This window comes from Lepidochelys kempii, chromosome 8 (assembly GCF_965140285.1).
Source record: "Lepidochelys kempii isolate rLepKem1 chromosome 8, rLepKem1.hap1, whole genome shotgun sequence".
Taxonomy (NCBI): domain Eukaryota; kingdom Metazoa; phylum Chordata; order Testudines; family Cheloniidae; genus Lepidochelys; species Lepidochelys kempii.
Window position 1 is genome coordinate 47,133,168 of NC_136387.1, and position 17,363 is coordinate 47,150,530.

General features: G+C 43.6%; 1 protein-coding gene across 2 annotated transcripts in view; it reads left to right on the forward strand.

Annotated features, from left to right (window-relative positions):
- Positions 1-17,363, forward strand: part of METTL18 (methyltransferase 18, RPL3 N3(tau)-histidine) — a 32,040-nt gene that overhangs the window by 627 nt on the left and 14,050 nt on the right. The window contains exons 2-6 of one of the 2 annotated variants that reach the window (XM_073356379.2): positions 2,992-4,708; positions 5,321-5,565; positions 9,264-9,364; positions 11,778-13,245; positions 15,702-15,869. In XM_073356379.2, the coding sequence (XP_073212480.1) occupies positions 3,252-4,355 (1,104 nt within the window). In that variant the 5' untranslated portion in view covers positions 2,992-3,251 and the 3' untranslated portion in view covers positions 4,356-4,708; positions 5,321-5,565; positions 9,264-9,364; positions 11,778-13,245; positions 15,702-15,869. The remainder of the gene's footprint in view (positions 1-2,991; positions 4,709-5,320; positions 5,566-9,263; positions 9,365-11,777; positions 13,246-15,701; positions 15,870-17,363) is intronic. The other variant, XM_078854047.1, reaches the window with a different exon arrangement.

Consider the following 17,363-nt stretch of genomic DNA (forward strand, 5'->3'; position numbering starts at 1 on the left):
CTTAGACTCCAGAGGCTACGGTAGCACAAACAGCAATGTGAGAAGAACAGCGGCCGAGGCCCTGTTCCTGCAAACATTTATACACGTGCTAAACTCTACTCAGAAGATTGCGGGACTCCATTAAAGATAAGAGCCTCCCAAAGCAAGGGGGCTGCTCACATGAGTAAAAAGAAAAGGAGTACTTGTAGCACCTTAGAGACTCCTTTTCTTTTTAGGGATACAGACTAACGCGGCCGCTACTCTGAAACCTCACAGGAGTAAGGTTAAGTAGGGGTGAAGGGTGCAGAATTAGTGCAACTGCAGGCGGTGCTAGTGGAGAACTGGAGTAGTGCTAGTCTGCGTGGTTGGATCTAGTTTTCAAACTAGAAGGATGTGAATATGAGCCATAATATTATTTAGATGTAACCCTTCTGCCCGTCAGAGTTGGCAGCAACAAGGGCCGGGTTCAATATCTAGGGGATCCATTCCAATAACACAATGAAAACCAGCTCGAGCCCCCACCCAGTGACCTGGGACAAATATATACCACCCCCGCTGGGCACCTCCAAGAGGCAATACTTCCCCTCTTGCAAGCACATAGTCTGAGTGTAGCAAAAAGCCTTTTAATAACAGAGAGAAACAATGTGGCATTATGTTGGGGAAGCACCACCAACAGGCTTCATAACACAACCCACGAGCAAAAAACGCACCACAAGCAAATTGGGGCATGCCCTTTCCCTTTGGTTCTTGAGTCCAGCAACCCCAAAGTCCCAAAAGTCCAATGACCCAAAAGTTTCTGTCCCTGGTCAGGGCAGCCCCAGAGGAGCTTTACCTCCCAACCCGGGTGGAGATGGGAGGGGGGTAAGAGGCACCTTACGTGATCTGAAGCTGACCGCCCTACAGCTCCATAGGCCTTCGCTCTGCTCCGCTAGCTGCCCCATGAACTGCTTCGCTCAGCTCCCGCCATCCCACAAACTGCTCCGCGTCCGACTAGCAGCTCCCACTGTCCTACAAACTGCTCCACCAGCCTGTCCACAAGGCACTCCAGCCATCCCACAAACTGCTCCACAATATATCTTCAGGCTCCCCCACTACTTAACACAATGCTCAGTGATTTCAGCTCTTAGTCAGTTGAGCTCTTTGGTGAATTCAGCTTGTAGTAGGGGAGCCTCAATGCTGGTGCACTATTAGCCCAAAGTGAGCTCAGCAGCCTGTAACTAGACATCTAATGAAATCAAAATTAGTTCTGATATTCCACAGTGGAGAGAGGAGGAAGTGCAATTAGCATGTAAGGCCCTCACCAAGGGGCCCATACCACCAAGTATTAATACTTATCCCCAGCTTCTCTCAATTCACAGAGTTTTGGAACCCATGACCCTTGCCTAGCGAGTGCTACTTAGTTGATGGTGAGTCCCTCCATCATAACAAAAGGCCAAGTACAGTTCCAAGCACAGTTCCCATAATCAGGGTAATAACAATTTATTCTTCCTGCCCCAATAACAGAGACACTGGGGCTCCCACAGCAGCCAAAGTGACCATTTGGGCAGCTATGGCCTCATTCTAGGCAGGGTGGGTGTGCCTATGCAAATGGGATCAGCCCCTGAAGTTCTTTTCCACAACTTGCCACACCTCACCACCAGATGTCAGGGCAGAGCTCATCCTGACACTGCTTACATAGATATTAGAATTTTTATTCAAATTAGAAATTGTCTCATTTCTGGCACAGTTTCCGACTGATGGTGTCACTTTTATTGTTAAAGTCAGGACAAAACCAAACCTATAATACCAAGTGAGAATCAGATGCCCTGAAAAAGAACAGGAGAAACCCTAGCATAGTAGTTCAAAATAGAGCAAGTAGAATGCAGAGCAATAATCTTTTAATTTACAGGCGAGAATGAGACCACAGTCTGAAATTTGGAACAATCACATTTTCTTGTCAGACGATCAAATTTGAAATTTTAGTTTCCTGTAGGCAAGCAATTTATATCTTGAACTTGTTGGTGTACTTTGCAGGGAGGAAGGCTGTGACTAAAGCACAAGATTAAATTATTCAGGAGACCAGAGTTTACTCAACTCTGCCATTCACTTCCTGTGTTATGTTTCACAAACCCCTTAATTGTCTTTTGTTTTCTCCTCTGTGAAATGGGAATAGTAATAATTGCTTACCTCAAAGGGATGTTACAGGGTGGCATTAGATAATATTTGTAACTTATGTTGTCCTTAGGACAGAGGTGAAAGTAAGCCAGTACGCCCCGGTACGGTGTACCAGCAAGAGCCGGTGCACCGTACTGGGGCAGCCCGGCTTCCCCAGGGGGCAATTTAAAGGGCCTGGGGCTCCCAGTAGTGGCTGGAGCCCCAGGCCCTTTAAATTGCCTCCAGAGCCCCGCTGCTGGAGCCCTGGGGTAGCAGCTGCGGGGCTCTGACGGCTATTTAAAGGGCCTGGGACGCCCCTGCTTCTACCGCTCTGACCCTTTAAATAGCTGCCGGAGCCCCACCGCTGCTACTCCAGGGCTCCGGGGGCTATTAAAAGGACTGGGGTGGTAGAAGTAGGGGAGCCGCAGGCCCTTTAAATAGCCCCCAGAGCCCTGGGGTAGCGGGGGCTCCAGGAGCTATTTAAAGGGCCGGGGCTCCAGCTGCCTCTGCCGCCCTGGTCCTTTAAATAGCTGCTGGAGCCCTGCCACTTCCCCAGGGCTCCGACGGCTAATTAAAAGCCCTGGGTAGTAGAAGCAGTGGAGCCCTGGGCCCTTTAAATAGCCCTGGGAGCCCTGGGCTGCTGCTGCTACCCCAGTGGGGGAGGGGAGGAGGAAAAGGAGGGGCACTTACCTTACAGGGTGGGCTGGGGCTGGCTCTGACCCCCTCAGCCCCTCCCCTTCTGGGGGCCAGAGCTGGCCCCAGCGTACCGGTAAGTCACTCGACTTACTTTCACCCCTGCCTTTGGATAGGTACAAGTGCAAAGTATTTATCTTTCAATTTAATGAAATGTGATATTTGACATATATTCTCTTTTTATAGAATTCAACAGATGAATTTGCAGAGAAGGTGGACATTATACCTGCAAAGTAGAGGCTTTCATAGTGATGAATAATGTAAAGATCTTTGCAGACAGTTTTTACTTACAGCAGAGCAGCCTTATAGCCAGCAAGCAAGTTCTTATCTGCACAAGCCATAGAAGAAAAATCATATTTATATTAACAGTTTCATTGGCTGAGTGTCTGCCCTATTGTAACTTAGGATATAAGCTGTGATTTATTTTTTTCGTACTTCATAGGAAAATGGCTTTTCAGTTTAACTTCTCTATTGAAGAGAAAGCAGAAAATGAACTCGAGACTCTTGGTGATACAGCCTTGCAGCTGGAATCTGCACAGGCTTCTTTGAATCCAGGCGGATCTACAGAAAAGAGCAAAGAAATTTCATCAGTAGAAAATGTTTTGCACAAGGAGTCTCTGTGTGCACATGAGGCAATACCCAAAACGGCAGCTCCATTAGCAAACTGTAGCCCCGATAAAAGCCAGGTCCAGGTGCTGCCAAAGAAACAAGCCCACTTTAAAGTTGCCAAAGAGCATAAGATTCCTGAAGATTTAAGCAAAGTGTTAGAAAATAAAGTTATGGAAGCTGTACAGGGCCTATACTATGTAAATATTTCCGTGGTGGAAATGACCCTTTCAAATGACTCCCATGAAGAAGACATAGTGTCTAAAAGTATTTCTTCTCACTCTGATCTTATCACAGGCATCTATGAAGGGGGGCTGAAAATATGGGAATGCACTTTTGATCTCATGGATTATTTGTCAGAGGCTGAAATGCAGTTTATCAACAAGACAGTCTTGGATCTTGGTTGTGGGGCTGGGCTGCTGGGAATAGTTGCATTAAAGAAAAAAGCTAAAGAAGTCCACTTTCAAGACTATAACCACACTGTGATTGATGAAATAACCTTGCCTAATGTGGTGGCTAACTGTACTGATGGTGGTGGTGATGGCGGAATTAGTGAACCTCCTTCAAAGAAGCACAAGAAAGCAAACTTTGTACCAGCTCTCATGTCTAAGTGCAGATTTTTTTCTGGAGAATGGGCTGAGTTTAGCCAATTCATGTTAAGTGGCAACAAAGCCTTTTCAAAGTATGACCTTATTCTCACATCAGAGACCATCTACAATCCTGACAACTACAGTGCTTTGCATGATACGATTTCTAAACTATTGGATAAAAATGGCCGTGTGTATTTGGCTAGCAAAGCACATTATTTTGGGGTGGGAGGCGGTGTGCATATCTTTGAGAAATTCATTGAAGAGAGGAATGTGTTCAGGACTAGAACTGTCAAAGTTATCGATGAAGGACTGACGCGGTACATTATTGAAATGGCCTTTAAGATTTCCAGTTAATCCACTCATTCCCCATTGTGCCTGTTAAATATCTTAGTAAAGATGTGATTTATAGCCAGATGTCCCTCTGCCTTTTTATCTGTTGAGTTGTTCTGAAATGTCTTATAGGTCAGGTTTCTTTTTCCTTCTTTGTGTGAGTGGGAGAAAAAGGTGAAGAATTCATTTTCACTATATAATTATATATATTTGCTTTTTTCATATGAGTTTTTATAAGTGTTGTCAGAAAGTGCCAAATTGACAAGGTGAGGCACTCTTAAATTCTCTGTCTTAAAACAGATATAACAGAGAAAGCAGCTGTACAACTTTCTTCATCCATCTACCTCCTCTCTTCTCTACAGGGACCACCTCTAGAGGTAAGGGAACTCAGCTTCCATTCCAATTCAATTCTTGGCCCGTCTGCTGAGGCTGCCCAACAGGGGTGTTGGTTAATACTCTGGTTGTGGCAGTGACACTGGTCCACTAAAGATTGGACTGAAACCAATTAATTGAACGTAAGCCACTGAAGGGTCATCAGATGGTAATTACTAGCAATCAGCCCTCACCGGGGCTTGATTTAAAACTTGTAAATATCCTACTCAAACTACAGACTTGCATCCTACCTACCTAAAAGTCTCTAGCAAGGTCTTCACATTCTGTCCTAAGCTGTAGTGTAATATTGTGCAGTGTAAAATTGAATCAACTAAATACGTCAGAGGTGCCTGTATTCAGTGGTGGATTAAGCATTTCCTGTGTAATTTAACCACACAATTTGGATCTAAAGGTGGGGAATATTTGAGGAGGGGGAAAAAGATACAGTAAGAGCATAGTAATTCCATGCTCTAATAATAATGTGGCAGTAGGGATGTATTACCGACCACTTGACCAGGATGATGATAGTGACTGTGAAATGCTCAGGAAGATTAGAGAGGCTATTAAAATAAAAAAATAATAATAATGGGGGGTTTCAATTATCCCCATATTCATAGATACTAAGGTCAGAAGGGACCATTATGATCATCTAGTCCGACCTCCTGCACAATGCAGGCCACAGAATCTCACCCACCCACTCCTGTGAAAAACCTGGGTACATGTCACCTCAGGACGGGATACAGAGATAAAGTTTCTTGACACCTTAAATGACTACTTCTTGGAGCAACTGGTCCTGGAACCCACCAGAGGAGAGGCAATTCTTGATTTAGTCCTAAGTGGAGCACAGGATCTGGTCCAAGAGGTGAATATAGCTGGAACGCTTCGTAATAGTGACCATAATGTAATTAAATTTAATATCCCTGTGACAGGAAAAACACCACAGTGGCCCAACACTATAGCATTTAATTTCAGAGAGGGGCACTACACAAAAATGAGGAGGTTAGTTAAATAGAAATTAAAGGGTACAGTGCCAAAAGTGAAATCTCTGCAAGGTGCGTGGAAACTTTTTAAAGACACCATAATAGAGGCTCAACTTAAACATATACCCCAAATTAAAAAACACAGTAAGAGAACCAAAATAGAGCCACTGTGGCTAAACAACAAAGTAAAAGAAGTACTGAGAGGCAAAAGAGCATCCTTTAAAAATTGGAAGTTAAATCCTAGTGAGGAAAATAGAAAGGAGCATAACCTCTGGCAAATGAAGTATAAAAATAGAATTAGGAAGGCCAAAAAAGAATTTGTGGAACAGGTAGCCAAAGGCTCAAAAAGTAATAGCAAAAAAAATTTTAAGTACATCAGAAGCAGGAAGCCTGCTAAACGACAATGGGGCCACTGGACAATCGAGGTGCTAAAGGAGCACTCAAGGACGATAAGACCATTGCAGAGAAACTAAATTAATTCTTTGCATCTGTCTTCACAGCTGAGGATTCCCAAACCTGAGCCATTCTTTTTAGGTGACAGATCTGAGGAACTGTCCCAGACTGAGGTATCATTAAAGGAGGTTTTGTAAGCCTGACTGCAGTACCAGGCAAACTGGTTGAAACTATAATAAAGAACAATATTGTCAGACATGTAGATGAACATAATTTGTTGAGGAAGAGTCAACATGGTTTTAGTAAAGGGAAATCATGCCTTACCAATCTACTAGAATTCTTTGAGGGGCCAACAAGCATGTGGACCAAGAGGATCCAGTGGATATAGTGTACTTAGATTTTCAGAAACCTTTGACAAGATCCCTCACCAAAGGCTCTTATGCAAAGTAAGCTGCCATGGGATAAGAGGGAAGGTGCTCTCATGGATTGATTAAAAGATAGGAAACAAAGGGTAGGTATAAATGGTCAGTTTTCAGAGTGGAGAGAGGTAAATAGTGGTATCCCCCAGGCGTCTGTTCTGTGACCAGTCCTATTCAACATATTCATAAATGATCTGGGAAAAGGGGTAAACAGTGAGGTGGCAAAATTTGCAGATGATACAAAATGACTAAAGATAGTTAAGACCCAGGCAGACTGTGAAGAGCTACAAAAGGATCTCTCAAAACTGGGTGACTGGGCAATAAAATGGCAGATGAAATTTAATGTTGATAAATGCAAAGTAATGCACATTGGAAAGCATAATCGCAACTATTCATATAGAATGATGGGGTCTAAATTAGCTGTTACCACTCAAGAAAGAGGTCTTGGAGTCATTGTGGATAGTTCTCTGAAAACATCCACTCAATGTGCAGCGGCAATCAAAAAAGCAAACAGAATCCCGGGAATAATTAAGAAAGGGATAGATAATAGGACAGAAAATATCATGTAGCCTCTATATAAATCCATGGTACAACCACATCTTGAATACTGTGTGCAGATGTGGTAGCTCCATCTCAAAAAAGATATATTGGAATTGGAAAAGGTTCAGAAAAGGGCAACAAAAATTATTAGGGGTATGGAATGACTTCCGTATGAGGAGAGATTAATAAGACTGGGACTTTTCAGCTTAGAAAAGAGAGGGCTAAGGGGAGATATGATTGAGGTCTATAAAATCATGACTGGTGTAGAGAAAGTAGATAAGGAAGTGTTGTTTACTACTTCTCATAACACAAGAACTAGGGGTCATCAAATGAAATTAATAAGCAGCATATTTAAAATAAAAGGAAGTATTTCTTCACACAACACACAGTCAACCTGTGGAATTCCTTGCCAGAGGATGTTGTGAAGGCCAAGACCATAACAGGGTTCAAAAAAGAACTTGATAAATTCATGGAGGATAGGTCCATCAATGGCTATTAGCCAGGATGGGCAGGAATGGTGTCCCTAGCCTCTGTTTGCCAGAAGCTGTGAATGAGCAACAGGGGATGGATCACTTGATTATTACCTGTTCTGTTCATTCCCTCTGGGGCACCTGGCACTGACTACTGTTGGAAGACAGGATACTGGGCTGGATAGACCTTAGGTCTGACTCAGTAGGGCCGTTCTTATATAGGTGTCCATGACTTACAGTAAATTGTTTTTTTCCAATTTGTCACACTACATAGTGATTAATGTATTTTATCCATGTCACTCAAGCCCATAAAAGTTGGGTGCAGGATCCATAATGCTGTCATTTTGACTACATTGCTATTCAGATAAAGGGCAGGAAACCCTTTAAGTTGATGACTTTTTATCCAACAAAAATAGCTTTCAAAACAGCTTGCAATTTTTTTTATATCAATCATATGAACAGGCAGTCCTGGAATGGTGTTTGAGACATGGCTAAAATTGTCCATGTGATGAAAGAGAAGGAGAAACCAGAAACACAAATCTTGGCTGTATCTTGTGCTCCAGAATATAAGCTTATATTTTAAAAAAAATAAATAGCACTTACTAGCCCTTATGACTTGAAGAAGAGGAAAAATTACATCTACCTGAGATTGCAGGCAGTCTGAAAAAACTGCTTTTAAATACTCCACTAAAGCTTAATGATAACAATTATTTTATAATCAAGATCCTTCATTTTTGGTAGTTGCTAAAAATTCTCTCTGAAAAATTCCCAGGTTTTTGACAAAGTTAGTATTTGGGTTTTATCAATGTTACTGTTTTAGCTTGGACCCAGAAAATTTTTCAGGTGAAGTGAATGAGGCTGCGCTGAAAGGCTGGGGCCAGAAGAGGCTCTGTGTGGCAGGGGGGCCAGTTCTCATGGGGTGTAGCGCTTCTGCTCCATGTAGGCCAGTTACTGCAGTGGTTGGGCTATCTGAGCTCCCTGCCCATCTCGCTCCCCCATTGCACCGAAGAAGCGGACAGGGTCTGAAAGGGCGGCGTTAGCAGGGGACCAGAAGACTGCACTGAGTACTGGCCCCCTCTGGACAGAGCCCCTCCTGACCCTGGCCCTTCAACAGAGCCCCATCTGCTTTCCCTGGCTGACGGGCAGGGGTCAGGAAGAGAGTGGAAGGCTGCATCTTGTGATTACTGGTGGAGTCAGAAGGGGACTCTGTCTGGCAAGTGAAGCAAATAGGGCTGTGTGCCCTGGAGGGGGCTCTGTCTGGCAGGGGGTCCAATTCAGCTTCCCTGGCCCTTCATCCTGGCACCATCTGCTTCCTCTTCACAGTGAGGGAGGAAGACAGGCAAGGGTCCAGGTCTGGCCGCTGAGACCACCTACCCACTGCATACTGTGGGTACCGAGCACCCCTCTCCCACCACCCGCTGCCCTTCATTTTCAGTTTTTACCCATTTTTCACTGTTTTTAAAATTTTGAATAAACATTGATAAATTCCTGGCAAATTAAAACAAAAAACTGAAAACGAAGAGCCCTATGTATAATGTTAATATTTATACAACTGGCCAAAGCACAGAAGGGTGATTACATTATAAAATCTACCCAATCTACTTTTAATGGCAATGTGTTTGGGCATAAAGGGAGGGAGGCTGTGGACAAAGGTTGGCAGAGCATTGCTACCGTTTCCCAATCTGAGCCTCAAGGCAGTGGGAACTGGTTGTGTGCCTTAATGACCAGTGTGTGTCTCTCACTTTACTATTGCCTCAGGGAGTCAAAAGTCTTTCAGAGCTAAGGGAGTGCAATCCATTTGCACTGGGAGCACTGATACGCAAGAAAGAGAATTCTAGATGTGTTTTGTTGATGAAAAGGTGCGTATAACCATCTACTACTTTATCGTATCCTTCTGGAATGAACTTTTTTCCGTAATGGAAAAGTTGCCTAATTCCTCCCATTCCTGTCCCCAAAACTATTTAAGAAGACTTCTTATAGAAAAAAATTAATATATATAAAAGAAAGCCACCTTCCAGCAGCAATAAGCCACGGCAGCCTAGTTCTTAGGTTTCTAGTACAATGCTCAGATAGTTGAATGCATTCACCCTTTGAACTTGTGCCTTGCAATACACACAAGGTATTTACTAATAGCCAATTAGAGCAGACCTTGAGCTGGCTTACTGCTGTATTCTCCCACATTTTAAATGTCACTAGTCATGCAATGTATCTTTCCCCACATTCTTTTGAGAATATACTTCACTATCAGAACCAACTGTTGTTTTTTCCTGATGTTCAGCATGTATTTTCCTCGCATAATTTCCTCACTTTATTCTTAGCTATAGCTTCTTGGAACATCTTTGAGGTTTTTATATATCAGACCTTTTAAGGTTTTATACTTGGAGGTTTTATTAGCGCTATACCACAGGGTGTAGAGGCAACTACAAAACAGGAGAATTGACATAGTATAATTAATTTCCCCTTTCCATATCATGGCCCAAAGGTAGATAAAGAAAATAATCCATTTACATCATTTGTTTGAGATGAAACCACCAAAAACAACTCTGGAGCTTCTAAATTCCCCATTCGCTTTCCTCATGTTTTATTCTCCATGATTCTACTCCTGCTAAAGTCAGCAGCAGCAGTCACATACTTCAAGGGAGATGGATTTGGCCATTGATTTTGGAGGTTGGTAAGTCTGAGGTTGGAAGATGGATATTGTCAAGGCTGATTCCCCACTCTGGCACTTCAAGTGCAGAAGGTGGGGCCCCCCAAGGATTCTAAACTTTAATACTGGCAACTCCAGGCTTGTATTAAATTCCCAAGGTCACAGCTTTTCTCTGTCCTTGGATGGGTAGATGCTGCCACCACCCAAGTGCAAAAAACCCCTTTGGGAACCCAGGAAGGTGCACTTGGGAATTCCTTCCTGTGGGGTACCCTCAAGCCCCTTCACCCCCCCCCCTTTGAGCTGAGAAAGAAAACAAAGGAAATCCGCTGTTACCACCAGCTAATTAAATAACCTGTGCACAAACCTCATAGGACACAAAAACCCAATCCTGTTCTTAAAAAAGGTAAATTTTATTAAAAACAAAAAGAAAGAAAATACATATGGAACATAGGCTATTGCTAGATCTAAAAAGAGGAAATGCAATAATTAAGCATCAAGAATGGTGAATTTCTTGAGGTCAAGCTTAAGGATTACAAGCAAAACAAAAGCACCTGGGGTTAGCACAGAGGAGACCACAAGCCATAAAAAATAAAAGAGATAAACTTAATTGTATCTTCCTAGACATTTCCTGATCTACTTACATATCTGGGGTTTCAAATGTGTAGTTTCTAGGTATGATCTGATGATTTTTCATACCTGACACAAGCTCTTACAGCATAGTTCCAGCCCTGTCTCTCCTCTCCAGAGAACAACAACAGACAGGCAAAGGAGTTTTTTCCTGATTTTAAAAAGTTCTAGCCCTCCCATTGGCTCTTTTGGTCAGGTGCCCACTCCCTTCCTTTTACCTGTGGACTTTTTAACCCTTTAAAGGTAAAGCAAGTAGAGAACAGCTACTAACAAGGATTTTATAGCTAGCCAACTGGCTGGTTGGGTGTCCATAAAAGGGAGCTACCCCCCTCTTCATTTATCTTTATCAAATGTATCATTCTTTCCCTTCTGGGTATGTCTACATAGCAAAAGCCAGACATGGGCTGGCCTACATGAACTAGCTTGAATCCACCTAACACAGATAACAATAGCAGTGAAAACAGTGCAGAGCAGGCTAGCAAGCCAAGTAAATACCTAGGATCAATGCCCGGCTTGTAGTACCCATGTTGAAGATGGGAATTACAAGCCTGGCACAAACTCTGGGTATGTACTTGGCTCACTAGCCCGCTGTGCACTGTCTTCAGTGCTATTGCTACCTATGCTAGTTGGATTCAAGCTAACCCGTGCACACTCTTAGACAAGGAGTCACGCTACCGCTTCCCCCAATTGTCAAATCATCACAACCCTATAGACTAGCTCTAAATCATCTTTTCAAAATCTGGAATTAATAGCCTCTACTCTTTCCCCTTCTTCTGGCTAAGTGAGGAATGCAGGTAATCAGTGTTCCCTATACACCATATCCCAACCCCCGCTTCCCATAACCTCTTCACTACTAGATTAGGGGATAGAATCCAGATGCTTCTTCCCACCCCAGTCCCCTTTGTAGGAGCATGATGCATCACTGAGCCATCTACAATTTCCTGTGTGAACAAACTAGATTGCAGCCCAACACCTCTTTCTCCTCTGCCCATTCCCAGAACTCATCCCAACTCCACCCTCACGTTTTGGAAGTGTGACTTGTATGATCAGATATCCGGTCTGGCTTTGTCTTTCCAGTAAGTACTGCAGGGAGACTGATAACAATCCTGTCCAATTCTCTCAGGAAAGTGAGTTTTAAAGACTTTGTTTCTGTTAAAGAGTTTGCTTTATCTGATGATCTTTCTTTGAAGAGAGTATTTGCTGATTTCAGGAACTGAGACCATCAATCAGTCCAACTTTGTGCACAGGAACCAGTGAGGCAGTATAACAGCAGCACTTAAAGTTATCTTTTTCTGTTGAAAAATTTAGGCAAAAACAAAGGGAAGATGCATAAGGGAAGGCTCACTGGAAAATGTTCTTTTTAGAAACAGTTCTGGTTCTCTTACCCCATTCTTGGTTTCTAGACACATTGGCATGGAAACATGTTCTGTAGTCATAATCCCTATAGGGAAATCAAAGCTGGGATCTGTATTATCGACGAATTATTAGTTACTTCACAAGTGCTAGCTTCGTGCTGTCCAGAATTAAGATGTGGGATTCTGACTACAAGTGGTTAATTGGCATCATGGCCTCTCCACTGTGATGTAGACACCTGTATAATGGAAACTGGGCAGAGGCAACCATACATTTCACACAGGCTGCCAAACAGATATCAGATAGAAAATGGATCTTGTAGGAGGAAACTTATCTCTTGGATACCATAAGTAGAGTATGCATCAGGAATCCTAGCAGAGGGAATAACAAGGATTTAACTATATTTACATTATTGATTTACTACTTGTAGGCAATACAGATGTAGTCTTCAGGGGATATTTTAAGAACAAAGGAATTATGTTGACAGATAGTAGTGTAACAAGAGGCCTGGACTTGACATGACCCACAGCCATCTTGTCTATGGATTTAGCATAACTCACATCCATCTTGTATACTCAGCCACCATAAATTGGAAATATAACTATAGAGTCAGGAGTATTCAGCTTTGGTGTAGACAGATAGAAAAATATCAGCTGCATTACTAACAGGGATAATTAAATTAAAATCACAGATTCATGGGAATAGAAGGGAGTATGGACAAGATAACCTTGAGTTTCTGCAAATTTCTTACTGGGTGCCTGTCTGAGTTTCTTGTTAAAACTTGCTTTTGCTGATAAGTAGAAATTATAAGGTTTTGCTCTTGCTAGAGAAATTGTTTTAGTCCATTAGGGGTTATGATTGGTTAGATTTAGTGTATAGTCATGCTTTGAATAAAGTTATTGATTATGGTATGGATAAGAGGAACTCTCATTTTAACTATAATGAGGGTCAGAAAATAAGCTTGTTGGAACTTAATTCTGGGATACAATTCAAGACCAAAGCTGCAAGGACTTTTAACCCCTGGATGACCATACTGTGCAGAACCCAGAGCCCTGGACGAGAGCGGATCCTGACTGGCCATCGAGAGATGTCTGTCTGTCTTTGTTGGGAGTGGTGAGCATTAAATGCTTGGCATGTATTTTCCATTGATTTGTTGCTAATTGCCAATAAGTACATGTACATGTTTAAGGATATTCACCACGTGAAGGTTCTTTCACTGGGAAAAGACCCCGCAGACCCACAGAGCCCTGAGCCTACAGAAGGATAAGTTGGGTCCCTTGTCCCTGAGTACTCACGAGGAGAGGTAGGAGACGGGAGCCTTAAATTGTGTGGGTAGTAGTAGGGCATTATGTGGAGAGGAATGGCGTGGAAGAAAGATACTGAGAAGATTATGGGATATGTTAGTTAACAGGGAATTAAGGATAACATCACTACTGTAGGAAGGGATGGGGAAAGATGCAATAAGACAAGACTTCAGATGCAATCCAATCTAGAGATATGTAAGGCCTTGAAGGCTAGGACAAAAAATGTAAACTAAATGCCATGGAGGAGGGGAAGTAAGTATAGAAATTTGAAGAGGAAGGAAACATAGTGAGCTTAATGGTAGAAAGAGAATTTTATGGGCCACAGTCTGTATGGAATGGAGAGTTGCAATGCAAGTATTACAAAAGCCAGAGGAGGATGTTGTGGTAGTCAAGATGTGATAAGGACAGATATGACCACGATTTTTAGCTGGAACAGAAAGGAAGGGTTGCATCTTCAATATGCTGTCAAGTAAGTGAAAGATTTGGACACAGCCTTAGATGTGTCAGGAGCAGATAGAGGAGTCAAAGCCTTGCAATTTTGAAGCGTGGATGGTGATTGTCAGCAATGACATTGAATAAGGGGAGCAAAGAGTTTTGGAGGAAAAAGTCAAGAGGACAGTTTTCACCATGCTAAATTTAAGCTGATGGAAAGATATCCAAGCAGGTGATGTCAGCTAGGCTGAGGAGCAGGATTGGAGGAACGGAGACCGGTCAGAAGTGAAGAGGTAGATTTGTAAGTCTGGTGTAAGTAGCAGTTGAAGCCATGCGACCAGATAGATTATCCTGAGAGAAAGCGCAAAGGGAAAAGAAGGGGACCTAATATTCAACACTACAGGATCACCACCCACCAGAAAATACACTGAAGGAATGATCAGAGAAATAAGAAGATGACAGAGTTGTGAAGGGAAGACAAAATTCTAAGGAGGGTATAATTGACAATATCAAAAAAAAAAATCAGGAGGAAGGTCAAGGATAAGCAAATATGGACCCTGCGATTTAGCCAGGTAGAGTTTATTAGAAAGTTTTGGTAAGAGCAGTTTCAGTAGAGTGAAGGGGTTGGACGCCAGATTGGAGGGGGATCCAGGAAGTAGCATGTTTGATTTAGAACTGAAGAGAACAGGAAAGATAGGGATAGGTGGGAGAGGCAGGTGATTTCAAGAGTGTTTCGAGGAGTCCCTGAGGACAGGAAAAACTGGACAAATATTCTATACAGGCTTGAGGAGACATAAAACGCACACCTACCTGAGCCTGAACCAACCCAAAATTTCTCCAGAGGGAGCTAAGAAAACCTAGCCTGGCTTGACCCTATTTATCTTTGCAGATTAGGTGAGATCAGGCCTGTTCACAGAAGTTATCCACACAGAAGACTTAGATAGTGAGGTTCGTGAACTGTAGCTTTAAACATATTTCCCTCACAAATGTAGATCTAATTTATAATGCTTTCCTTTGGCCATAGAAATCTTGGCATATGGGGATTCCCAACAATTTAATCTGGACTATTTTAAATTGAAGCAGAATCAAATTATTCGGTATTTATAAGAACATAAGAATGGCTGTATTTTGTCAGACCAATAGTCAATCTAGCCCAGTAGCCTGACTCTGACAGTGGCCAATGCCAGAAGCTTCAGCAGGAATGAACAGAATGAGGCAATTATGAAAGATCCATGCTATAGACCAGTCCCAGATTTTGGCATTTGGAAGTTTAGGGACACTCAGAGCATGGAGTTGAATCCCTGATCATCTTGACTGTTTTATACCCGTGATCATTTTTGTTGCCCTTCTCTAATTCTAATTATCTTTTTTTGAGATGGGGCAAACAGAACTACCTGCAGTATTCAAGGTGTGGGCATAACAGGGATTTGTAGAGTGGCATTATATCTATCCCCTTCCTAATGGTTCCTAACATTGTTAGCTTTTTTGACGGCTGCTGCACATTAAGCAGCTGTTTTTGGAGAACTGTCCATGACAACTCCAAGATCTCTCTTATTTTTTCTAATGTGCATTTGCCAGTTTGTTGTCCAGTTACCCATTTTTATGAGATTCCTTTGTAACTCTTACCAGTCAGCTTTGGACTTAACTATCTTGAGTAATTTTGTATTGTCTGAAAATTTTAATATCTCACTGTTTACTTCCTTTTATGTTTCATCTATGAAATGTTGAACAACACAGGTTCCAGTACAACTCACTGCTGGATTCTACCATTTACCTCTCCATTGTAAAAACCGACCATTTATTCCTACCCTTTGTCTCCTGTCTTTTAACTAGTTCCTGATCCATGAGAAGACCTTCCCTCTTATCCCATGACTACCTACTTTGCTTAAGAGCCTTTGATGAGGTATCTTGTCACAGGCTTTCTGAAAGTTCAAGTTCACCATATCCACTGGATCACCTTTGCCACGCTTGTTGACACGCTCAAAGAATTCTAATAGACAGGTGAGACGTAATTTCCCATTACAAACACTGTGTTGACTCTTCCCCCAACATATCATATTCATCTTTGTGTCTAATAATGCTGTTCTTTACTTGTTTCAACCAGTTTACCTGGTACCGAATTTAGACTTACAGGCCTGTAATTACCAGAATCACCTCTAGAACCTTTTTCAAAAACCAGCATTATATTAGCTACTCTCAATCATCTGGTACAGAGGCTGATTTAGGCAATAGGTTACAGACCACAGTTAATAGTTCTGCAATTTCATAGTTGTGTTCCTTCAGAACTCCTGGGTGAATACCAGTGTTCCCTCTAATTTTTCTTACCCATATTTGGCATGAAGTTTGTTATGTGCACCATATGGAGGGGATGTGTGACACATAACAAAACTAATGTGGTGGGGGTGGGGCCAAGGGGTTCAGAGTGTGGGAGGGGTCTCAGGCCTGGGACAGAGGGTTGAGGTGCAGGGGTGTGAATACTCCGGCTAGGGGTGCGGGCTCTGGGGTGGGGCAGAGGGTTGGGTGCAGGGGATGAGGGTTGCATCTGGAGGTGCAGGCTCTGGGGTGGGGCTGGGGATGAGGAGTTTGGGGTGCAGGAGGATGCTCCGGGGCTACAGCGGGGAGAGAGGACTCCCCCCAGCCCTCTCTCCCCACAGCAGCACCTGGGCTGGCGGGGGAGAGGCGCCTCTCTGCAGCGGCAGCTCCGGACCTGGGGCCACAGGATAGGTGCTCCTCTGCCAGCCCCTGCAGTTCTGGCCAGAACTAGGTTCAGTGGCTCCCCGGCTGCAACAGGTCCAGGGCTGGGTTCGGGGAGGGGTGCCCACGACCGGTCCAGGCCAGGCCTATCCCAGTGGCAGCTGGGGCTGGGCTGCCCGGGTTCACGCTGCACTGCCCCGGCCACAGCTGGGTCCGGACCAGGAAGTGCTCCCCCAGCTGGGGTAGGGGCACCCGAGCTGTGGCAGGTCTGGGCTGCAGCATAGTTGGGGCAGGGGGGGCATCCCAGCCGTGGCAGTGTGGGGGAAGGGCACCCCTCCCCCAGGAGCGGTGGATTCCCTGAGCGCCTGCGCAGCACTAAATAGGCTGCTGCATGGCCGTGCTGCTTACAGGGAACATAGGTAAATACCATCTGGGCCTGATGACTTATTACTGTTTTATCAATTTGTTCCAAAATCTTCTGAGAAACTGCCTCAGATTGAAGTGACAGTAGAGATTTGTTACCTAAAAAGAAGTCTCACGAGTAACAATTAGCCCCAAATACTCTAGAGCAGTGGTTCTCAAGCTTTAGCAACCCAAGGACCCCCCTTTTGATTTAACATTTTTCAGGGACCCCCAGTTCCTCCGCTCAGCCTTGCCCTGCCCCACCCCTTCTCCAAGGCCCTGCCCCCTGCTCACTTCATGTGTTGCTCACTCTTCTCCACATCACTAACTTTCACTAGGCTGGAGCAGGGGTTAGGGTACGGGCTCTGGGGGAGAGTTTGGGTGCAGGAGGGGATGTGG